At 45.8% G+C, this 27,507-nt stretch overlaps 1 protein-coding gene across 5 annotated transcripts in view; it reads right to left on the bottom strand.

Annotated features, from left to right (window-relative positions):
- The window catches only part of RAPH1 (Ras association (RalGDS/AF-6) and pleckstrin homology domains 1), a 200,354-nt gene that overhangs the window by 21,287 nt on the left and 151,560 nt on the right, over positions 1-27,507 (bottom strand). For all 5 annotated transcript variants that reach the window (XM_063932610.1, XM_063932608.1, XM_063932611.1 and 2 more), the window contains 4 exons: positions 24,607-24,750; positions 19,285-19,395; positions 17,794-17,892; positions 16,543-16,663 (listed from right to left, as the gene is read on the bottom strand). In XM_063932610.1, the coding sequence (XP_063788680.1) occupies positions 16,543-16,663; positions 17,794-17,892; positions 19,285-19,395; positions 24,607-24,750 (475 nt within the window). The remainder of the gene's footprint in view (positions 1-16,542; positions 16,664-17,793; positions 17,893-19,284; positions 19,396-24,606; positions 24,751-27,507) is intronic.

Below are 27,507 nucleotides of genomic sequence, written 5' to 3'. Positions count from 1 at the left end.
ATGTACTCAGCATCACATTCAGGAGAGTGTACCTACCATGTGCAGCTGTAATGTTACTATATAACCACTGGCGTCACTTACAGTCTATAATACACTATTACATACATGTACTCAGCATCACATACAGGAGAGTGTACCTACCATGTGCAGCTGTAATGTTACTATATAACCACTGGTGTCACTTACAAGTCTATAGTACACTATTACATACATGTACTCAGAGTCACATACAGGAGAGTGTACCTACCATGTGCAGCTGTAAAGTTACTATAAAACCACTGGCGTCACTTACAGTCTATAATACACTATTACATACATGTACTCAGCGTAATACAGGAGTGTGTACTACATGTGCAGCTGTAATGTTACTATATTAACACTGGCGTCACTTACAGTCTATAATACTATTACATACATGTTAGTCAGCATCACATACAGGAGAGTGTAGCCTACATGTGCAGCTGTAATGTTACTATTATAACCACTGGCGTTACTTACAGTCTATAGTACTATTACATACATGTACTCAGCGTCACATACAGGAGAGTGTACACTACCATGGCAGCTGTAATGTTACTATATAATCATTGGTGTCACTTACAGTCTATAGTAATATTACATACATGTAATCCGCATCACATACAGGAGAGTGTACCTACCATGTGCAGCTGTAATGTTACTATATAACCACTGGCGTCACTTACAGTCTATAATACACTATTACATACATGTACTCAGCATCACATACAGGAGAGTGTACCTACCATGTGCAGCTGTAATGTTACTATATAACCACTGCGTCACTTACAGTCTATAATACACTAGTACATACATGTACTCAGCGTCACATACAGGAGAGTGTTACCTACCATGTGCAGCTGTAATGTTACTATATAACCACTGGCGTCACTTACAGTCTATAGTACACTATTACATACATGTACTCAGCATCACATACAGGAGGGTGTACCTATCATGTGCAGCTGTAATGTTACTATATAACCACTGGCGTCACTTACAGTCTATAATACACTATTACATACATGTACTCAGCATCACATACAGGAGAGTGTACCCTACCATGTGCAGCTGTAATGTTACTATATAACCACTGGTGTCACTTACAGTCTATAGTACACTATTACATACATGTACTCAGCGTCACATACAGGAGAGTGTACCTACCATGTGCAGCTGTAATGTTACTATATAACCACTGTTGTCACTTACAGTCTATAGTACACTATTACATACATGTACTCAGCATACATACAGGAGAGTGTACCTACCATGTGCAGCTGTAATGTTACTATATAACCACTGGCGTCACTTACAGTCTATAATACACTATTACATACATGTACTCAGCATCACATACAGGAGAGTGTACCTACCATGTGCAGCTGTAATGTTACTATATAACCACTGGCGTCACTTACAGTCTATAATACACTATTACATACATGTACTCAGCATCACATACAGGGAGAGTGTACCTACCATGTGCAGCTGTAATGTTACTATATAACCACTGTGTCACTTACAGTCTATAGTACACTATTACATACATGTACTCAGCGTCACATACAGGAGAGTGTACCTACCATGTGCAGCTGTAATGTTACTATATAACCACTGGCGTCACTTACAGTCTATAATACACTATTACATACATGTACTCAGCGTCACATACAGGAGAGTGTACCTACCATGTGCAGCTGTAATGTTACTATATAATCACTGGCGTCACTTACAGTCTATAATACTATTACATACATGTACTCAGCATCACATACAGGAGAGTGTACCTACCATGTGCAGCTGTAATGTTACTATATAACCACTGGCGTTACTTACAGTCTATAGTACTATTACATACATGTACTCAGCGTCACATACAGGAGAGTGTACCTACCATATGCAGCTGTAATGTTACTATATAACCACTGGCGTTACTTACAGTCTATAGTACTATTACATACATGTAGTCAGCATCACATACAGGAGAGTGTACCTACCATGTGCAGCTGTAATGTTACTATATAACCACTGGCGTTACTTACAGTCTATAGTACTATTACATACATGTACTCAGCGTCACATACAGGAGAGTGTACCTACCATGTGCAGCTGTAATGTTACTATATAATCATTGGTGTCACTTACAGTCTATAGTACTATTACATACATGTACTCCGCATCACATACAGGAGAGTGTACCTACCATGTGCAGCTGTAATGTTACTATATAACCACTGGCGTCACTTACAGTCTATAATACACTATTACATACATGTACTCAGCATCACATACAGGAGAGTGTACCTACCATGTGCAGCTGTAATGTTACTATATAACCACTGGCGTCACTTACAGTCTATAATACACTATTACATACATGTACTCAGCGTCACATACAGGAGAGTGTACCTACCATGTGCAGCTGTAATGTTACTATATAACCACTGGCGTCACTTACAGTCTATAGTACACTATTACATACATGTACTCAGCATCACATACAGGAGGGTGTACCTATCATGTGCAGCTGTAATGTTACTATATAACCACTGGCGTCACTTACAGTCTATAGTACTATTACATACATGTACTCAGCGTCACATACAGGAGAGTGTACCTACCATGTGCAGCTGTAATGTTACTATATAACCACTGTTGTCACTTACAGTCTATAGTACACTATTACATACATGTACTCAGCATCACATACAGGAGAGTGTACCTACCATGTGCAGCTGTAATGTTACTATATAACCACTGGTATCACTTACAGTCTATAGTACACTATTACATACATGTACTCAGCGTCACATACAGGAGAGTGTACCTACCATGTGCAGCTGTAATGTTACTATATAACCACTGGTGTCACTTACAGTCTATAGTACTATTACATACATGTACTCAGCGTCACATACAGGAGAGTGTACCTACCATGTGCAGCTGTAATGTTACTATATAACCACTGGTGTCACTTACAGTCTATAGTACTATTACATACATGTACTCAGCATCACATACAGGAGGGTGTACCTACCATGTGCAGCTGTAATGTTACTATATAACCACTGGTATCACTTACAGTCTATAGTACACTATTACATACATGTACTCAGCGTCACATACAGGAGAGTGTACCTACCATGTGCAGCTGTAAAGTTACTATATAACCACTGGTGTCACTTACAGTCTATAGTACTATTACATACATGTACTCAGCGTCACATACAGGAGAGTGTACCTACCATGTGCAGCTGTAATGTTACTATATAACCACTGGTGTCACTTACAGTCTATAGTACTATTACATACATGTACTCAGCGTCACATACAGGAGAGTGTACCTACCATGTGCAGCTGTAATGTTACTATATAACCACTGGTGTCACTTACAGTCTATAGTACTATTACATACATGTACTCAGCATCACATACAGGAGAGTGTACCTACCATGTGCAGCTGTAATGTTACTATATAACCACTGGCGTCACTTACAGTCTATAGTACACTAATACATACATGTACTCAGCATCACATACAGGAGAGTGTACCTACCATGTGCAGCTGTAATGTTACTATATAACCACTGGCGTCACTTACAGTCTATAGTACACTATTACATACATGTACTCAGCATCACATACAGGAGGGTGTACCTACCATGTGCAGCTGTATTGTTACTATATAACCACTGGTATCACTTACAGTCTATAATACACTATTACATACATGTACTCAGCGTCACATACAGGAGAGTGTACCTACCATGTGCAGCTGTAATGTTACTATATAACCACTGGCGTCACTTACAGTCTATAATACACTATTACATACATGTACTCAGCGTCACATACAGGAGAGTGTACCTACCATGTGCAGCTGTAATGTTACTATATAACCCCTGGTGTCACTTACAGTCTATAGTACTATTACATACATGTACTCAGCATCACATACAGGAGGGTGTACCTACCATGTGCAGCTGTAATGTTACTATATAACCACTGGTGTCACTTACAGTCTATAGTACATATTACATACATGTACTCAGCATCACATACAGGAGAGTGTACCTACCATATGCAGCTGTAATGTTACTATATAACCACTGGTGTCACTTACAGTCTATATAGTACACTATTACATACATGTACTCAGCATCACATACAGGAGAGTGTACCTACCATGTGCAGCTGTAATGTTACTATATAACCACTGGTGTCACTTACAGTCTATAGTACTATTACATACATGTACTCAGCGTCACATACAGGAGAGTGTACCTACCATGTGCAGCTGTAATGTTACTATATAACCACTGGTGTCACTTACAGTCTATAGTACTATTACATACATGTACTCAGCGTCACATACAGGAGAGTGTACCTACCATGTGCAGCTGTAATGTTACTATATAACCACTGGTGTCACTTACAGTCTATAGTACTATTACATACATGTACTCAGCGTCACATACAGGAGAGTGTACCTACCATGTGCAGCTGTAATGTTACTATATAATCACTGGCGTCACTTACAGTCTATAATACTATTACATACATGTACTCAGCATCACATACAGGAGAGTGTACCTACCATGTGCAGCTGTAATGTTACTATATAACCACTGGCGTTACTTACAGTCTATAGTACTATTACATACATGTACTCAGCGTCACATACAGGAGAGTGTACCTACCATATGCAGCTGTAATGTTACTATATAACCACTGGCGTTACTTACAGTCTATAGTACTATTACATACATGTAGTCAGCATCACATACAGGAGAGTGTACCTACCATGTGCAGCTGTAATGTTACTATATAACCACTGGCGTCACTTACAGTCTATAATACACTATTACATACATGTACTCAGCATCACATACAGGAGAGTGTACCTACCATGTGCAGCTGTAATGTTACTATATAACCACTGGCGTCACTTACAGTCTATAATACACTATTACATACATGTACTCAGCATCACATACAGGAGAGTGTACCTACCATGTGCAGCTGTAATGTTACTATATAACCACTGGCGTCACTTACAGTCTATAATACACTATTACATACATGTACTCAGCGTCACATACAGGAGAGTGTACCTACCATGTGCAGCTGTAATGTTACTATATAACCACTGGCGTCACTTACAGTCTATAATACACTATTACATACATGTACTCAGCGTCACATACAGGAGAGTGTACCTATCATGTGCAGCTGTAATGTTACTATATAACCACTGGCGTCACTTACAGTCTATAGTACTATTACATACATGTACTCAGCATCACATACAGGAGAGTGTACCTACCATGTGCAGCTGTAATGTTACTATATAACCACTGGTGTCACTTACAGTCTATAGTACTATTACATACATGTACTCAGCATCACATACAGGAGAGTGTACCTACCATGTGCAGCTGTAATGTTACTATATAACCACTGGTGTCACTTACAGTCTATAGTACACTATTACATACATGTACTCAGCGTCACATACAGGAGAGTGTACCTACCATGTGCAGCTGTAATGTTACTATATAACCCCTGGTGTCACTTACAGTCTATAGTACTATTACATACATGTACTCAGCATCACATACAGGAGGGTGTACCTACCATGTGCAGCTGTAATGTTACTATATAACCACTGGTGTCACTTACAGTCTATAGTACATATTACATACATGTACTCAGCATCACATACAGGAGGGTGTACCTACCATGTGCAGCTGTAATGTTACTATATAACCACTGGTGTCACTTACAGTCTATAGTACATATTACATACATGTACTCAGCATCACATACAGGAGAGTGTACCTACCATATGCAGCTGTAATGTTACTATATAACCACTGGTGTCACTTACAGTCTATATAGTACACTATTACATACATGTACTCAGCATCACATACAGGAGAGTGTACCTACCATGTGCAGCTGTAATGTTACTATATAACCACTGGTGTCACTTACAGTCTATAGTACTATTACATACATGTACTCAGCGTCACATACAGGAGAGTGTACCTACCATGTGCAGCTGTAATGTTACTATATAACCACTGGTGTCACTTACAGTCTATAGTACTATTACATACATGTACTCAGCGTCACATACAGGAGAGTGTACCTACCATGTGCAGCTGTAATGTTACTATATAACCACTGGTGTCACTTACAGTCTATAGTACTATTACATACATGTACTCAGCGTCACATACAGGAGAGTGTACCTACCATGTGCAGCTGTAATGTTACTATATAACCACTGGTGTCACTTACAGTCTATAGTACTATTACATACATGTACTCAGCATCACATACAGGAGAGTGTACCTACCATGTGCAGCTGTAATGTTACTATATAACCACTGGCGTCACTTACAGTCTATAATACACTATTACATACATGTACTCAGCGTCACATACAGGAGAGTGTACCTACCATGTGCAGCTGTAATGTTACTATATAACCACTGGTGTCACTTACAGTCTATAGTACACTATTACATACATGTACTCAGCATCACATACAGGAGGGTGTACCTACCATGTGCAGCTGTATTGTTACTATATAACCACTGGTATCACTTACAGTCTATAATACACTATTACATACATGTACTCAGCGTCACATACAGGAGAGTACCTACCATGTGCAGCTGTAATGTTACTATATAACCACTGGCGTCACTTACAGTCTATAATACACTATTACATACATGTACTCAGCGTCACATACAGGAGAGTGTACCTACCATGTGCAGCTGTAATGTTACTATATAATCACTGGCGTCACTTACAGTCTATAATACTATTACATACATGTACTCAGCATCACATACAGGAGAGTGTACCTACCATGTGCAGCTGTAATGTTACTATATAACCACTGGCGTCACTTACAGTCTATAATACACTATTACATACATGTACTCAGCATCACATACAGGAGAGTGTACCTACCATGTGCAGCTGTAATGTTACTATATAACCACTGGCGTCACTTACAGTCTATAATACACTATTACATACATGTACTCAGCGTCACATACAGGAGAGTGTACCTACCATGTGCAGCTGTAATGTTACTATATAACCACTGGCGTCACTTACAGTCTATAATACACTATTACATACATGTACTCAGCATCACATACAGGAGGGTGTACCTATCATGTGCAGCTGTAATGTTACTATATAACCACTGGCGTCACTTACAGTCTATAATACACTATTACATACATGTACTCAGCATCACATACAGGAGGGTGTACCTATCATGTGCAGCTGTAATGTTACTATATAACCACTGGCGTCACTTACAGTCTATAGTACTATTACATACATGTACTCAGCATCACATACAGGAGAGTGTACCTACCATGTGCAGCTGTAATGTTACTATATAACCACTGGTGTCACTTACAGTCTATAGTACTATTACATACATGTACTCAGCATCACATACAGGAGAGTGTACCTACCATGTGCAGCTGTAATGTTACTATATAACCACTGGTGTCACTTACAGTCTATAGTACACTATTACATACATGTACTCAGCGTCACATACAGGAGAGTGTACCTACCATGTGCAGCTGTAATGTTACTATATAACCCCTGGTGTCACTTACAGTCTATAGTACTATTACATACATGTACTCAGCATCACATACAGGAGGGTGTACCTACCATGTGCAGCTGTAATGTTACTATATAACCACTGGTGTCACTTACAGTCTATAGTACTATTACATACATGTACTCAGCATCACATACAGGAGGGTGTACCTACCATGTGCAGCTGTAATGTTACTATATAACCACTGGTGTCACTTACAGTCTATAGTACTATTACATACATGTACTCAGCGTCACATACAGGAGAGTGTACCTACCATGTGCAGCTGTAATGTTACTATATAACCACTGGTGTCACTTACAGTCTATAGTACATATTACATACATGTACTCAGCATCACATACAGGAGAGTGTACCTACCATATGCAGCTGTAATGTTACTATATAACCACTGGTGTCACTTACAGTCTATATAGTACACTATTACATACATGTACTCAGCGTCACATACAGGAGAGTGTACCTACCATGTGCAGCTGTAATGTTACTATATAACCACTGGTGTCACTTACAGTCTATAGTACTATTACATACATGTACTCAGCGTCACATACAGGAGAGTGTACCTACCATGTGCAGCTGTAATGTTACTATATAACCACTGGCGTCACTTACAGTCTATAGTACACTATTACATACATGTACTCAGCATCACATACAGGAGGGTGTACCTACCATGTGCAGCTGTAATGTTACTATATAACCACTGGCGTCACTTACAGTCTATAGTACTATTACATACATGTACTCAGCATCACATACAGGAGAGTGTACCTACCATATGCAGCTGTAATGTTACTATATAACCACTGGTGTTACTTACAGTCTATAGTACATATTACATACATGTACTCAGCATCACATACAGGAGAGTGTACCTACCATATGCAGCTGTAATGTTACTATATAACCACTGGTGTCACTTACAGTCTATATAGTACACTATTACATACATGTACTCAGCATCACATACAGGAGGGTGTACCTACCATGTGCAGCTGTAATGTTACTATATAACCACTGGCGTCACTTACAGTCTATAGTATACTATTACATACATGTACTCAGCATCACATACAGGAGAGTGTACCTACCATGTGCAGCTGTAATGTTACTATATAACCACTGGTGTCACTTACAGTCTATAGTACTATTACATACATGTACTCAGCATCACATACAGGAGAGTGTACCTACCATGTGCAGCTGTAATGTTACTATATAACCCCTGGTGTCACTTACAGTCTATAGTACTATTACATACATGTACTCAGCATCACATACAGGAGGGTGTACCTACCATGTGCAGCTGTAATGTTACTATATAACCACTGGTGTCACTTACAGTCTATAGTACTATTACATACATGTACTCAGCATCACATACAGGAGGGTGTACCTACCATGTGCAGCTGTAATGTTACTATATAACCACTGGTGTCACTTACAGTCTATAGTACTATTACATACATGTACTCAGCGTCACATACAGGAGAGTGTACCTACCATGTGCAGCTGTAATGTTACTATATAACCACTGGTGTCACTTACAGTCTATAGTACATATTACATACATGTACTCAGCATCACATACAGGAGAGTGTACCTACCATATGCAGCTGTAATGTTACTATATAACCACTGGTGTCACTTACAGTCTATATAGTACACTATTACATACATGTACTCAGCGTCACATACAGGAGAGTGTACCTACCATGTGCAGCTGTAATGTTACTATATAACCACTGGTATCACTTACAGTCTATAGTACACTATTACATACATGTACTCAGCATCACATACAGGAGAGTGTACCTACCATGTGCAGCTGTAATGTTACTATATAACCACTGGTATCACTTACAGTCTATAGTACACTATTACATACATGTACTCAGCGTCACATACAGGAGAGTGTACCTACCATGTGCAGCTGTAATGTTACTATATAACCACTGGTGTCACTTACAGTCTATAGTACTATTACATACATGTACTCAGCATCACATACAGGAGAGTGTACCTACCATGTGCAGCTGTAATGTTACTATATAACCACTGGTGTCACTTACAGTCTATAGTACACTATTACATACATGTACTCAGCGTCACATAAAGGAGGGTGTACCTATCATGTGCAGCTGTAATGTTACTATATAACCACTGGCGTCACTTACAGTCTATAGTACTATTACATACATGTACTCCGCATCACATACAGGAGAGTGTACCTACCATATGCAGCTGTAATGTTACTATATAACCACTGGCGTCACTTACAGTCTATAGTATACTATTACATACATGTACTCAGCGTCACATACAGGAGAGTGTACCTACCATGTGCAGCTGTAATGTTACTATATAACCACTGGTGTCACTTACAGTCTATAGTACTATTACATACATGTACTCAGCGTCACATACAGGAGAGTGTACCTACCATGTGCAGCTGTAATGTTACTATATAACCACTGGTGTCACTTACAGTCTATAGTACTATTACATACATGTACTCAGCGTCACATACAGGAGAGTGTACCTACCATGTGCAGCTGTAATGTTACTATATAACCACTGGTGTCACTTACAGTCTATAGTACTATTACATACATGTACTCAGCGTCACATACAGGAGAGTGTACCTACCATGTGCAGCTGTAATGTTACTATATAACCACTGGCGTCACTTACAGTCTATAGTACACTATTACATACATGTACTCAGCATCACATACAGGAGGGTGTACCTACCATGTGCAGCTGTAATGTTACTATATAACCACTGGCGTCACTTACAGTCTATAGTACTATTACATACATGTACTCAGCATCACATACAGGAGAGTGTACCTATCATGTGCAGCTGTAATGTTACTATATAACCACTGGCGTCACTTACAGTCTATAGTACTATTACATACATGTACTCAGCGTCACATACAGGAGAGTGTACCTACCATGTGCAGCTGTAATGTTACTATATAACCACTGGCGTCACTTACAGTCTATAGTACACTATTACATACATGTACTCAGCATCACATACAGGAGGGTGTACCTACCATGTGCAGCTGTAATGTTACTATATAACCACTGGCGTCACTTACAGTCTATAGTACACTATTACATACATGTACTCAGCATCACATACAGGAGAGTGTACCTACCATATGCAGCTGTAATGTTACTATATAACCACTGGTGTCACTTACAGTCTATAGTACATATTACATACATGTACTCAGCATCACATACAGGAGAGTGTACCTACCATATGCAGCTGTAATGTTACTATATAACCACTGGTGTCACTTACAGTCTATATAGTACACTATTACATACATGTACTCAGCATCACATACAGGAGGGTGTACCTACCATGTGCAGCTGTATTGTTACTATATAACCACTGGTGTCACTTACAGTCTATAATACACTATTACATACATGTACTCAGCATCACATACAGGAGGGTGTACCTATCATGTGCAGCTGTAATGTTACTATATAACCACTGGCGTCACTTATAGTCTATAGTACTATTACATACATGTACTCAGCATCACATACAGGAGAGTGTACCTACCATGTGCAGCTGTAATGTTACTATATAACCACTGGCGTCACTTACAGTCTATAGTATACTATTACATACATGTACTCAGCATCACATACAGGAGAGTGTACCTACCATGTGCAGCTGTAATGTTACTATATAACCACTGGTGTCACTTACAGTCTATAGTACTATTACATACATGTACTCAGCGTCACATACAGGAGAGTGTACCTATCATGTGCAGCTGTAATGTTACTATATAACCACTGGCGTCACTTACAGTCTATAGTACTATTACATACATGTACTCAGCGTCACATACAGGAGAGTGTACCTATCATGTGCAGCTGTAATGTTACTATATAACCACTGGTGTCACTTACAGTCTATAGTACTATTACATACATGTACTCAGCATCACATACAGGAGAGTGTACCTACCATGTGCAGCTGTAATGTTACTATATAACCACTGGTGTCACTTACAGTCTATAATACACTATTACATACATGTACTCAGCATCACATACAGGAGAGTGTACCTACCATGTGCAGCTGTAATGTTACTATATAACCACTGGCGTCACTTACAGTCTATAGTACTATTAAGCTCTCATCCTAACCCCCCGCTCTATGCTCCTCACTCACTGTCTCTCCTCTGTGTCACCCCTGCCTGTCTGTCCCTCCCCTATAGAGTGTAAGCTCTCATCCTAACCCACCGCTCTATGCTCCTCACTCGCTGTCTCTCCTCTGTGTCACCCCTGTCTGTCTACCCCTCCCCTATAGAGTGTAATCTCTCATCCTAACCCACCGCTCTATGCTCCTCACTCACTGTCTCTCCTCTGTGTCACCCCTGTCTGTCTGTCCCTCCTCTATAGAGTGTAAGCTCTCATCCTAACCCACCGCTCTATGCTCCTCACTCACTGTCTCTCCTCTGTGTCACCCCTGTCTGTCTGCCCCTCCCCTATAGAGTGTAATCTCTCATCCTAACCCACCGCTCTATGCTCCTCACTCACTGTCTCTCCTCTGTGTCACCCCTGTCTCTGTCCCTCCCCTATAGAGTGTAATCTCTCATCCTAACCCACCGCTCTATGCTCCTCACTCACTGTCTCTCCTCTGTGTCACCCCTGTCTGTCTGTCCCTCCCCTATAGAGTGTAAGCTCTCATCCTAACCCACCGCTCCATGCTCCTCACTCACTGTCTCTCCTCTGTGTCACCCCTGTATGTCTGTCCCTCCCCTGTACAGTTTAAGCTCTCATCCTAACCCACCGCTCTATGCTCCTCACTCACTCTCTCTCCTCTGTGTCACCCCTGTCTGTCCCTCCCCTATAGAGTGTAATCTCATTCTAACCCACCGCTCTATACTCCTCACTCACTGTCTCTCCTCTGTGTCACCCCTGTCTGTCTGTCTGTCCCTCCCCTATAGAGTGTAATCTCTCCTCCTAACCCACCGCTCTATGCTCCTCGCTCACTGTCTCTCCTCTGTGTCACCCCTGTCTGTCCCTCCCTTATAGAGTGTAATCTCTCATCCTAACCCACCGCTCTATGCTCCTCACTCACTGTCTCTCCTCTGTGTCACCCCTGTCTGTCTGTCCCTCCTCTATAGAGTGTAAGCTCTCATCCTAACCCACCGCTCTATGCTCCTCACTCACTGTCTCTCCTCTGTGTCACCCCTGTCTGTCTGTCCCTCCCCTGTAGAGTGTAAGCTCTCATCCTACCCCACCGCTCTATGCTCCTCACTCACTGTCTCTCCTCTGTGTCACCCCTGTCTGTCTGTCCCTCCCCTATAGAGTGTAATCTCTCATCCTAACCCACCGCTCTATGCTCCTCGCTCACTGTCTCTCCTCTGTGTCACCCCTGTCTGTCCCTCCCTTATAGAGTGTAATCTCTCATCCTAACCCACCGCTCTATGCTCCTCACTCACTGTCTCTCCTCTGTGTCACCCCTGTGTGTCTGTCCCTCCTCTATAGAGTGTAAGCTCTCATCCTAACCCACCGCTCTATGCTCCTCACTCACTGTCTCTCTCCTCTGTGTCACCCCTGTCTGTCTGTCCCTCCCCTATAGAGTGTAATCTCTCATCCTAACCCACCGCTCTATGCTCCTCGCTCACTGTCTCTCCTCTGTGTCACCCCTGTCTGTCCCTCCCTTATAGAGTGTAATCTCTCATCCTAACCCACCGCTCTATGCTCCTCACTCACTGTCTCTCCTCTGTGTCACCCCTGTCTGTCTGTCCCTCCCCTATAGAGTGTAATAGCTCATCCTAACTCACCGCTCTATGCTCCTCACTCACTGTCTCTCCTCTGTGTCACCCCTGTCTGCCTGTCCCTCCCCTATAGAGTGTAAGCTCTCATCCTAACCCACCGCTCTATGCTCCTCACTCACTGTCTCTCCTCTGTGTCACCCCTGTCTGTCTGTCTCTCCCCTATAGAGTGTAATCTCTCATGCTAAACCACCGCTCTATGCTCCTCACTCACTGTCTCTCCTCTGTGTCACCCCTGCCTGTCTGTCCCTCCCCTATACAGTGTAATCTCTCATCCTAACCCACCACTCTATGCTCCTCACTCACTGTCTCTCCTCTGTGTCACCCCTGTCTGTCTGCCCCTCCCCTATATAGTGTAATCTCTCATCCTAACCCACCACTCTATGCTCCTCACTCACTGTCTCTCCTCTGTGTCACCCCTGTCTGTCTGCCCCTCCCCTGTAGAGTGTAATCTCTCATCCTAACCCACCGCTCTATGCTCCTCACTCACTGTCTCTCCTCTGTGTCACCCCTGTCTGTCTGCCCCTCCCCTATAGAGTGTAATCTCTCATCCTAACCCACCGCTCTATGCTCCTCGCTCACTGTCTCTCCTCTGTCACCCCTGTCTGTCCCTCCCTTATAGAGTGTAATCTCTCATCCTAACCCACCGCTCTATGCTCCTCACTCACTGTCTCTCCTCTGTGTCACCCCTGTCTGTCTCCCCTCCCCTATAGAGTGTAAGCTCTCATCCTAACCCACCGCTCTATGCTCCTCACTCACTGTCTCTCCTCTGTGTCACCCCTGTCTGTCTGCCCCTCCCCTATAGAGTGTAATATCTCATCCTAACTCACCGCTCTATGCTCCTCGCTCACTGTCTCTCCTCTGTGTCACCCCTGCCTGTCTGTCCCTCCCCTATAGAGTGTAATCTCTCATCCTAACCCACCACTCTATGCTCCTCGCTCACTGTCTCTCCTCTGTGTCACCCCTGTCTGTCTGCCCCTCCCCTATAGAGTGTAATCTCTCATCCTAACCCACCACTCTATGCTCCTCACTCACTGTCTCTCCTCTCTGTGTTAACCCTGTCTGTCTGTCCCTCCCCTATAGAGTGTAATCTCTCATCCTAACCCACCGCTCTATGCTCCTCACTCACTGTCTCACCTCTGTGTTACCCCTGTCTGTCTGTCCCTCCCCTATAGAGTGTAAGCTCTCATCCTAACCCACCGCTCTATGCTCCTCACTCACTGTCTCTCCTCTGTGTCACCCCTGTCTGTCTGTCCCTCCCTTATAGAGTGTAATCTCTCATCCTAACCCACCGCTCTATGCTCCTCACTCACTGTCTCTCCTCTGTGTCACCCCTGTCTGTCTGTCCCTCCTCTATAGAGTGTAAGCTCTCACCCTAACCCACCGCTCTATGCTCCTCACTCACTGTCTCTCCTCTGTGTCACCCCTGTCTGTCTGTCCCTCCCTTATAGAGTGTAATCTCTCATCCTAACCCACCGCTCTATGCTCCTCACTCACTGTCTCTCCTGTGTCACCCCTGTCTGTCTGTCCCTCCTCTATAGAGTGTAAGCTCTCACCCTAACCCACCGCTCTATGCTCCTCACTCACTGTCTCTCCTCTGTGTCACCCCTGTCTGTCTGTCCCTCCTCTATAGAGTGTAATCTCATCCTAACCCACCGCTCTATGCTCCTCACTCACTGTCTCTCCTGTGTGTCACCCCTGTCTGTCTGTACCTCCCCTATAGAGTGTAATCTCTCATCCTAACCCACCGCTCTATGCTCCTCGCTCACTGTCTATCCTTTGTGTCACCCCTGTCTGTCCCTCCCTTATAGAGTGTAATCTCTCATCCTAACCCACCGCTCTATGCTCCTCACTCACTGTCTCTCCTCTGTGTCACCCCTGTCTGTCTGTCCCTCTCCTATAGAGTGTAATCTCTCATCCTAACCCACCGCTCTATGCTCCTCACTCACTGACTCTCCTCTGTGTCACCCCTGTCTGTCTGTCCCTCCTCTATAGAGTGTAAGCTCTCATCCTAACTCACCGCTCTATGCTCCTCACTCACTGTCTCTCCTCTGTGTCACCCCTGTCTGTCTGCCCCTCCCCTATAGAGTGTAATCTCTCATCCTAACCCACCGCTCTATGCTCCTCACTCACTGACTCTCCTCTGTGTCACCCCTGTCTGTCTGTCCGTCCCCTATAGAGTGTAAGCTCTCATCCTAACCCACCGCTCTATGCTCCTCACTCACTGACTCTCCTCTGTGTCACCCCTGTCTGTCTGCCCCTTTTACAAGCAGGTCCCCTCTGAGGCAGCAGTTATGGGGATGAGGGAGTGAGGGTAACTAGACGCAGTTCTTACATACAGCGGATACCGGTGGTGGATTGTGAAAGAGAAGAACAGGGAAGGAATACTGATCTATGATGGGACAGAGATGGGAGAGGGGAATGGATCGGAAAGAAGGGGCGCAGTGTGAGCCGTATTTTTCCGATTGTAGCGGCTACAAGTACAGGTTGAGTATCCCATATCCAAATATTCCGAAATACGGAATATTCCGAAATACAGACTTTTTTGAGTGAGAGTGAGATAGTGAAACCTTTGTTTTTTGATGGCTCAATGTACACAAACTTTGTTTAATACACAGAATTATTAGAAATATTGTATTAAATGACCTTCAGGCTGTGTGTATAAGGTGTATATGAAACATAAATTAATTGTGTGAATGTAGACACACTTTGTTTAATGCACAAAGTTATAAAAAATATTGGTTGAAATGACCTTCAGGCTGTGTGTATAAGGTGTATATGAACCATAAATGCATTCTGTGCTTAGATTTAGGTCCCATCACCATGATATCTGATTATGGTATGCAGTTATTCCAAAATACGGAAAAATCCCATATCCAAAATACCTCTGGTCCCAAGCATTTTGGATAAGGGAGACTCAACCTGTATTCTATTGCAGCCCCAGACCACACCATATCCATTATTACTGCTGCTGGTGGTGTAAGAAACGTTCCAGACATGAGTTTAGACAGAAGACTTCACATTTACCTGGTAAACTAGAAGAGCTGGATCCAGATTTCATACTGGAACTGGACAGAGACGTCCAGTCATACGCGGCTTCCGTCCTCTTCAAGGCCTCCTGGTAGTTGGTGTACAGCTGCTTTCCATACTGGAAGGACACAAGGCGAGGCGCGAGGTCAGAGCATGGAGGCACCAATATAACCTGCGGAGCCTGTATACCCCGTGTCATACTGGGCATAATCTGGGCACTGAGGGCAATGCTGCAGCGGGAAGAGACGGAGTAACATGCGCTGAAGGCGGTCTGTCAGTAGCGTCATATAGCGAATAGCAGTAATCTTTCCCTCCAATGACTGCACCATGTGCCGCATGATATCGCGGAACCCGCAGAACCCTCCATCCGCCGGCCGGTCAGGAGACTGCTGACCTGTAGGTTACGTTGGTACCAAAGGTGCATTCGTCCCTCTGCAGAACACCGCGAGGGATGATGCGTTATATATTTCCCTGTGGAGCTCGGTACACTGAGTTGTCCTTTATTCCATTGGGCGCTGGTGCTCGGGAAATGTAAGAGTCGCTCTGTCCTGGTCACCAACGCTCCAGCCAAGACCACCCAACAACAACCCCTCTCTGTCTCTAAGCCATAGAGGTCTTCTCCTGCAGCCATGACTACACTCTGAGCCTGACCACGTGGGATATGGGCTCCCGTAAGCCCTGACTGTCCGTATGCTCGTATCTCTCATTTACCAAGACGCTTCTGTGTTATGCCCAGGTGTGTAACACCTCACTGTTGCTCTATGTTAGATTGCAGAGTGTGTTATAATTATTCTGATTGCCAGTGCTTGGTTCTATAGAGTGTGCATCTGCACCTTCTCTTTTCTCTTCTCAGAAACACTTCAGCTAATAAGCGGCGATTCCACCATCCAGCCGCAATGCGCTACCACAGCAACCCAAGGTAACGCGTGGCACAGGGCGGGGACAAATCTGCCGTTACTTTTTCTGTATGATCCGTGCTGTAGGCGGCTGATCAGCATCCCGCCATTGTCACTACACCGATCACACCACAGCCACCAGACGCACACCAAGGGGTATCTGTGACAGGGTCAGAGTCGCCGGAGGTGCGGACGCGAAGGCCCGTATTTATAAAGCAGCTATCATTTACAGCGCCAAACCAACCTGGCTTTCCCTTGTAAAAATATGGGCATTCTCATGCAAAGCCAATTTCCCCCATTTGTTAGATCCTCGCCCTGGGGTCAGAAGTGAATGTGCGCAGACGCAGCTTACCTTGGCTATTCTGATTCCATTGACCCACTGGTGTAATGTCCTGACATCGTCGCAGCACAGATACTTGATATACTGCGACTTTTTCTGGATTTGCGGGTGCTGGGAAGGAGAGGATAATAGCGGGTGAGAGGCAGCAGGAATAACGTACACCTCACTGTATGTACTATTATCAGTCACCTGACCATATAAAGTGGTGACTTGTAATACCTGTACAGCAGGGGGTTGTGTCCCTTCTAGCTATAATCTACAGGAGGTTATATAGAAAGTTTTGTCACTTGACCTGGTCGAAAACACTTAAAGAATCCAGCGTAACAACTGGGCTGTGGTAAAACGCTTCCAGGCGGCGCTCACCGCAATCAGCGTCATGTTCAGATCACATACAAATACTTTTTATATTTACTGTGTTACTATTGTACTGTAACAGTTGTGTTGTGTATGAAACATATGTTCTCACGTGTTTAATCCCAAATCCAAACACATTTGTCACTTACTGTACATGCGGCAGGGAAACTATTTTTATGCACTTCCATTATAGCAGCTATTCCCTACATACCTCATTGGCAGCAACTACATACCTGCACTCTCAATGACATACCTATTACATATCTGATGTTAGATGGGAAATACGCCCCAACCAGTCACCCTGCTAGCGTGATGGTTCTCCCGGCGTACCACTATCAGACGCGCCCGGGCTTACTGCTAACGGCCGCGCCCAGGCGTACCACTACCGGCCACGCCCAGCTGTACCACCACCGCCCGCGCCCAGGTGTACCACCACCGGCCGCGCCCAGGCGTACCACTACCGGCCGCGCCCAGGCGTACCACTACCGGCCGCGCCCAGGCGTACCACTACCGGCCGCGCAGCTGGGATCCAGAACACATTACCCACTTCCTGCGCACCCATCACATTTCCTGCAATGTAACTCACGGGTTGATTAACCAGTGTGACTCCCATTACACAGGCGCTCCGCTGTGTGCATCGGGCAGCCCAAAGCTTAGGGGCCACACCTAGCAGATCACCTATAGTACAAGAGGTTAGTGGCCATTTAAGACATTAAATCAATGACAGTCGCTTTATTCTACCTTGCCCAGCTCCACAGAAGGCAAGTGGGTACAGGGCAGAGAATTGGGTGATGGAAGAGGGTAAGTAGGCACATGATGGCACTGACACTAAAGCGTCACACATAGGAATGGTCGCTGCTACACATACAAACCCAAATAGCACCAAATATGACAGCACAAGTATAATTATACACCGGAGTTGCAGTTCTAAGTTGAGCCACAAGGTGGCAGCATATAATATAAAATAGGCAAACGTGAAGGAGCGTGGCGGGGTCTGTTACTCATAATGTATGCATCCAGTGCCCATGCTGCAGCCAGGGTGACCAAATACATGTCCACAGGCTGCACACGAAACTCATCTCCTGCCAGACAGACAAGGCTGTGCGCCAAGCGGAGCAGAGGAATGCTCTGCACGCGGCTGGGACTTACCTTCAGCACCAGGCAGTAGTCAGTGGGTGCCTTGTATTTGCTGCGGTACTCCTGACCATAGTAAACATTGACGTGATCCAGTTGCAGGAAGCAGACGAGGTCTCTCGATGCCTGGGGATAAAGGAATCAGACTGTTACCAGCTGACAAGCAGCAGCCGCCATTTCTCAGAGAGAAAGAGCGCTCACAAAATAAACGTTATGTAATTTATACACCATACAGCCTCTCCGTTACCTCACAGGTCAGCGTATACACCATACAGCCTCTCCGTTACCTCACAGGTCAGCGTATACACCGTACAGCCTCTCCGTTACCTCACAGGTCAGCGTATACACCATACAGCCTCTCCGTTACCTTACAGATCAGCGTATACACCATACAGCCTCTCCGTTACCTCACAGGTCAGCGTATACACCATACAGCCTCTCCGTTACAGGTCAGCGTATAGCCTCTCCGTTACCTCACAGATCAGCGTATACACTGTACAGCCTCTCCGTTACCTTACAGGTCAGCGTATACACCATACAGCCTCTCCGTTACCTCACAGGTCAGCGTATACGCCATACAGCCTCTACGTTACCTCACAGGTCAGCGTATACGCCATACAGCCTCTACGTTACCTCACAGGTCAGCGTATACACCATACAGCCTCTCTGTTACCTCACAGGTCAGCGTATACACCATACAGCCTCTCCGTTACCTCACAGGTCAGCGTACACACCATACAGCCTCTCCGTTACCTCACAGGTCAGCGTATACACCGTACAGCCTCTCCGTTACCTCACAGGTCAGCGTATACACCATACAGCCTCTCCGTTACCTCACAGATCAGCGTATACACCATACAGCCTCTCCGTTACCTTACAGGTCAGCGTATACACCATACAGCCTCTCCGTTACCTCACAGATCAGCGTATACACCATACAACCTCTCCGTTACCTCACAGATCAGCGTATACACCGTACAGCCTCTCCGTTACCTCACAGGTCAGTGTATACACCATACAGCCTCTCCGTTACCTCACAGGTCAGTGTATACACCATACAGCCTCTCCGTTACCTCACAGATCAGCGTATATACAATACAGCCTCTCAGTTACAAGTCAGCATATACACCATACAGCCTCTCCGTTACATTACAGTTCAGCATATACACCATACAGCCTCTCCGTTACATTACAGTTCAGCGTATACACCATACAGCCTCTCCGTTACATTACAGTTCAGCATATACACCATACAGTCTCTCCGTTACATTTCAGGTCAGCGTATACACCATACAGGCCTCTCAGTTACAGGTCAGCGTATACACTGTACAGCATTTCCGTTACAGGTCAGCATATACACCATACTGCCCATCAGTTACAGGTCAGCGTATACACCGTACAGCCTCTCCGTTACCTCAGAGATCAGCTTACAGGTCAGCGTATACACCATACAGTCTCTCTGTTACCTTACAGGTAAGCGTATACACCATACAGCCTCTCTGTTACCTTACAGGTCAGCGTATACACCATACAGTCTGTCTCTCTGTTGTCTTACAGGTCAGCGTATACACCATACAGCCCATCACTTACAGGTCAGCGTATACACCCTCTCTGATACAGGGCAGCGTATACACCATACAGCCTCTCCGTTACAGGTCAGCGTATACACCATACAGCCTCTCAGTTACAGGTCAGCGTATACATCATACATCCTCCCCGTTACAGGTCAGCGTATACACCATACAGCCTCTCCGTTACCTCAAAGATCAGCATATACACCGTACAGCCTCTCCGTTACAGGTCAGCGTATACACCATACAGCCTCTCAGTTACAGGCCAGCATATACACCATACAGCCTCTCCGTTACAGGTCAGCGTATACACCATACAGCCTCTCCGTTACAGGTCACTGTATACACCATACAGCCTCTCAGTTACAGGTCAGCGTATACACCATACAGCCCATCACTTACAGGTCAGCGTATACACCCTCTCTGATACAGGGCAGCGTATACACCATACAGCCTCTCCGTTACAGGTCAGCGTATACACCATACAGCCTCTCAGTTACAGGTCAGCGTATACATCATACATCCTCCCCGTTACAGGTCAGCGTATACACCATACAGCCTCTCCGTTACCTCAAAGATCAGCATATACACCGTACAGCCTCTCCGTTACAGGTCAGCGTATACACCATACAGCCTCTCAGTTACAGGCCAGCATATACACCATACAGCCTCTCCGTTACAGGTCAGCGTATACACCATACAGCCTCTCCGTTACAGGTCACCGTATACACCATACAGCCTCTCAGTTACAGGTCAGCGTATACACCATACAGCCTCTCCGTTACAGGTCAGCGTATACACCATACAGCCTCTCCGTTACAGGTCAGCGTATACACCATACAGCCTCTCCGTTACCTCAAAGATCAGCATATACACCGTACAGCCTCTCCGTTACAGGTCAGCGTATACACCATACAGCCTCTCAGTTACAGGTCAGCGTATACACCATACATCCTCTCCGTTACAGGTCACCGTATACACCATACAGCCTCTCAGTTACAGGTCAGCGTATATACCATACAGCCTCTCAGTTTCAGGTCAGCGTATACACCATACAGCCTCTCAGTTACAGGTCAGCATATACACCAGCCTATTAGTTACAGGTCAGCATATACACCGTACAGCCTCTCTGTTACAAATCAGCGTATACACCATACAGCCTCTCCGTTAGCTCAAAGATCAGCGTATACACCATACAGCCTCTCCGTTACCTCAAAGATCAGCGTATACACCGTACAGCCTCTCCATTACAGGTCAGTGTATATACCATACACAGCCTCTCAGTTACAGGTCAGTGTATACAGCGTACAGCCTCTCAGTTACAGGTCAGTGTATACAGCGTACAGCCTCTCAGTTACAGGTCAGTATATATACCATACAGCCTCTCTATTACAGGTCAGCATATACACCATACAGCCTCTCTGTTACAGGTCAGCATATACACCATACAGCCTCTCTCAGTTACAGGTCAGCGTATACACCATACAGCCTCTCCGTTACAGGTCAGCGTATACACCATACAGCCTCTCCGTTACCTCAAAGATCAGCATATACACCGTACAGCCTCTCCGTTACAGGTCAGTGTATACACCATACAGCCTCTCAGTTACAGGTCAGCATATACACCATACAGCCTCTCCGTTACAGTTCAGCGTATACACCATACAGCCTCTCCGTTACAGGTCAGCATATACACCATACAGCCTCTCTCAGTTACAGGTCAGCATATACACCATACAGCCTCTCTCAGTTACAGGTCAGCGTATACACCATACAGTCTCTCAGTTACAGGTCAGCATATACACCAGCCTATTAGTTACAGGTCAGCATATACACCATACAGCCTCTCAGTTACAGGTCACCGTATACACCATACAGTCTCTCCGTTACAGGTCAGCGTATACACCATACAGCCTCTCCGTTAGCTCAAAGATCAGCGTATACACCGTAAGTCTCTCCGTTACAGGTCAGTGTATATACCATACAGCCTCTCAGTTACAGGTCAGTGTATACAGCGTAAAGCCTCTCAGTTACAGGTCAGTGTATACAGCGTACAGCCTCTCAGTTACAGGTCAGTATATATACCATACAGCCTCTCAGTTACAGGTCAGTGTATACACCATACAGCCTTTCTCAGTTACAGGTCAGCGTATACACCATACAGCCTCTCCGTTACAGGTCAGCATATACACCATACAGCCTCTCTCCGTTACAGGTCAGCGTATACACCATACAGCCTCTTAGTTACAGGTCAGCGTATACACCATACAACCTCTCAGTTACAGGTCAGCATATACACCATACAGCCTTTCTCAGTTACAGGTCAGCGTATACACCATACAACCTCTCAGTTACAGGTCAGCATATACACCATACAGCCTTTCTCAGTTACAGGTCAGCGTATACACCATACAGCCTCTCCGTTACAGGTCAGCATATACACCATACAGCCTCTCTCCGTTACAGGTCAGCGTATACACCATACAGCCTCTTAGTTACAGGTCAGCGTATACACCATACAGCCTCTCTCAGTTACAGGTCAGCGTATACACCATACAGCAAGTGGCCCAAAGCGACGGGAGGACAGTGGGGTAATTCGTGTCCTCTTCTGTACTAAACTGTAAATACGTATATACTAAACGCCAAGTTGAATACATAGCATTTATCTGAGATCTGCTGCCTGGCAGGTGACTCTTAGCATACCCATATGTGACGCAGACATGCAGCTCCGCGCTTCCAGGGGCAATACAGAGGAAGAGGGGAGAGAACAGGAGGGAACAGAGAGAAGAGGGAAGACAAGAAAGAAAGGATAAAGATAGGAAAGGGGAGAGGGAAAGAAACTGGATAAGAGGGGGCAGGGCAGATACGGTGAGAAGGGGGGGGGCACAGCGGGAGAGAGGAAGAGATGGTAGAAAAGGGGGGAGATGGTGGAAGAGAAGGTAGGGGGACAGATGAGGGGGGCAATGGTGGGGGGGGGTGGCAGGAGAGGAGGGAGATAGTGGAAGAGAGGGAGGGGTAGAGACTGTAGAAGAGGTGAACAGATGCTGAAACAGAAGGGGGGGGGAGATAGCGGAAGGGGGGGGGGAGATAGCGGAAGGGGGGGGGGGGGGGGAGATAGCGGAAGGGGAAGGGGGGGGGGAGATAGCGGAAGGGGAAGGGGGGGGAGATAGCGGAAGGAGAAGGGGGGAGGAGATAGCGGAAGGGGGGGGGGGGGGGTAGATAGTGGAAGGGGGGAGGGGGGGAGATAGTGGAAGGGGGGGGGGGGGGAGATAGTGGAAGGGGGGGGGGGGAGAGTGGAAGGGGGGGGGGGAGAGTGGAAGGGGGGGAGATAGTGGAAGGGGGGGGAGATAGTGGAAGGGGGGGGAGATAGTGGAAGGGGGGGGGGAGACAGTGGAAGGGGGGGAGATAGTGGAAGGGGGGAGGAGATAGTGAAAGGGGGGAGGAGATAGTGAAAGGGGGGGGAGATAGTGGAAGGGGGGGGAGATAGTGGAAGGGGGGGGGAGATAGTGGAAGGGGGGGGGAGATATTGGAAGGGGGGGGAGATAGTGGAAGGGGGGGGGGGAGAGATGATGGAAGACTAGTAACGCAATACACGACACCTCCACATTACCGATGCATGTCCTGTATAAAGCTGCTATGTAACAGGCGGAGCAGGTTCGGCATCGCCAGCACCTGTATATTATGTACACACAACGGATGGACTCTGCAGCAATGATGGCGGCACGTGTGTTACCCGCACAGAACGACGCTGCCCCCACGCTCTCACCTTTGCCTTCCCTTTAGGCACATAGTAAATACCAGATGCTCGGAGTAAGAAATAGCGTTTCTTCCAGGACTTCTTCCCATCATCCTTCAGCCACAGGACGCCCTCTAACTCCGGGACGGACACGGAGCTCCCGCAGAAGCACTCCTGCATGGAGAGGACACAGAACAGTTACTGTATAATACTGTATAACAGAAGCATCCAATCAGATCCTACTACAGTCTACAACATGCTAGCCAGAATCTGATTGGCTCATATGTGTAACACCTGCGCTTGTCCTCTATAGGTGGTTTGTTACATCACCCCGTATACCTGACTCCTCCCTCCGAGTCCTGTATATGGGTTCCTGTCCGCCAGGAAAACCACGGATCTTAGTAACCGGGGGATGATGTATTCTGCTGAATCCGGGGACCTGGAGCAAAACTACCACCGAGCACTAATCTTCTATAGTCCTATGTGCTAAACCTCATATTGCGGATTACTGGATCAAACTAATAACACAAACATTTGTAGAAGTTGTGTAACGCCGCAGGTGACGTCCGGAAAGCGGCATCTTTATTGCGCAGAGCACCTGCCCTATACAGGAAGGTTTAACGCCGCATATTAATACCGCCATTCCGTCACCACCGCCGGGGAGAAGAGGACCAGATGCCCCGGTGACATATTACTACACCGCGGCGGTAAAGGATTTTCCCGGTGATGGGAAATGTTTGGCATCCATGCTAATAAAGAATTTACGGTAAATGAATGTCCAGCTCGTTTCACAGACACCATGGAGGCTCGTTACCATCACGCTACATCCAGAGGCGGGTTATCCCCCAGCAACCGGGTCATCTACTAACCAGACACTTGTGCTTCTCTGAGAGCACACAGCTGATTGGATGACAGGCTGCAGCACATGACGGCACTTTATACATGTTATAACGGACAGCTCCCCCCACCCCCCACCGGGGCATGTCTCTCAGCAGATCACGCACCTCATACCTCATACTGTCAGGGATTGCAGCCGCAGTGAGAGGTTAATAAGAGTGTTTGCCAGACATGGAACAACTAAAGAGCCAACCCCAAAATATACACTGCTCAAAAAAATAAAGGGAACACTAAAATAACACATCCTAGATCTGAATGAATGAAATATTCTTATTAAATACTTTGTTCTTTACATAGTTGAATGTGCTGACAACAAAATCACACAAAAATTATCAATGGAAATCAAATTTATTAACCCATGGAGGTCTGGATTTGGAGTCACCCTCAAAATGAAAGTGGAAAAACACACTACAGGCTGATCCAACTTTGATGTAATGTCTTTAAAACAAGTCAAAATGAGGCTCAGTAGTGTGTGTGGCCTCCACGTGCCTGCATGACCTCCCTACAACCCACACAAGTGGCTCAGGTAGTGCAGCTCATCCAGGATGACACATCAATGCGAGCTGTGGCAAGAAGGTTTGCTGTGTCTGTCAGCGTAGTGTCCAGAGCATGGAGGCGCTACCAGGAGACAGGCCAGTACATCAGGAGACGTGGAGGAGGTCGTAGGAGGGCAACAACCCAGCAGCAGGACCGCTACCTCCGCCTTTGTGCAAGGAGGAACAGGAGGAGCACTGCCAGAGCCCTGCAAAATGACCTCCAGCAAGCCACAAATGTGCATGTGTCTACTCAAACAATCAGAAATAGACTCCATGAGGGTGGTATGAGGGCTCGACGTCCACAGGTGGGGGTTGTGCTTACAGACCAACACCGTGCAGGACGTTTGGCATTTGCCAGAGAACACCAAGATTGGCAAATTTGCCACTGGCGCCCTGTGCTCTTCACAGATAAAAGCAGGTTCTCACTGAGCACATGTGACAGACGTGACAGAGTCTGGAGACGCCAAGGAGAACGTTCTGCTGCCTGCAACATCCTCCAGCATGACCGGTTTGGCAGTGGGTCAGTAATGGTGTGGGGTGGCATTTCTTTTGGGGGCTGCACAGCCCTCCATGTGCTCGCCAGAGGTAGCCTGACTGCCATTAGGTACCGAGATGAGATCCTCAGACCCCTTGTGAGACCGGGATCCGGTCTGAAGATCGACAGTGTCTAGGTCGACAATGTTTAGGTCGACCACTATAGGTCGACATGGATGGAAGGTCGACAGGGTTTCTAGGTCGACATGTGCTAGGTCGACAGGTCTAAGGTCGACATGAGTTTTTCAAATTTTTTTCTTTTTTTAAATTTTTTCATACTTAACGATCCACGTGGACTACGATTGGAACGGTAAAGTGTGCCGAGCGAAGCGATAGCGGAGCGAAGGCACCATGCCCGAAGCATGGCAAGCGAAGCGAGCCATGCGAGGGGACGCGGTGCACTAATTTGGGATCCCGGTCACTCTACGAAGAAAACGACACCAAAAAAAAGAGAAATCCTCATGTCGACCTTTAGACCTGTCGACCTAGCACATGTCGACCTAGAAACCCTGTCGACCTTCCATCCATGTCGACCTAGTGACTGTCGACCTATAGTGGTCGACCTAAACATTGTCGACCTAGACACTGTCGATTTGATGAACCACACCCGTGAGACCATATGCTGGTGCAGTTGGCCCTGGGTTACTCCTAATGCAAGACAATGATAGACCTCATGTGGCTGGAGTGTGTCAGCAGTTCCTGCAAGACGAAGGCATTGATGCTATGGACTGGCCCGCCCGTTCCCCAGACCTGAATCCAATTGAGCACATCTGGGACATCATGTCTCGCTCCATCCACCAACGCCACGTTGCACCACAGACTGTCCAGGAGTTGGCGGATGCTTTAGTCCAGGTCTGGGAGGAGATCCCTTAGGAGACCATCCGCCACCTCATCAGGAGCATGCCCAGGCATTGTAGGGAGGTCATACAGGCACGTGGAGGCCACACACACACACACACACTAC

The sequence above is a fragment of the Pseudophryne corroboree genome, chromosome 7 (genome assembly GCF_028390025.1).
Source record: "Pseudophryne corroboree isolate aPseCor3 chromosome 7, aPseCor3.hap2, whole genome shotgun sequence".
NCBI lineage: Eukaryota > Metazoa > Chordata > Amphibia > Anura > Myobatrachidae > Pseudophryne > Pseudophryne corroboree.
Note: the sequence above shows the minus strand (reverse complement) of the source record. Positions and strands in the feature narration are given on the sequence as shown.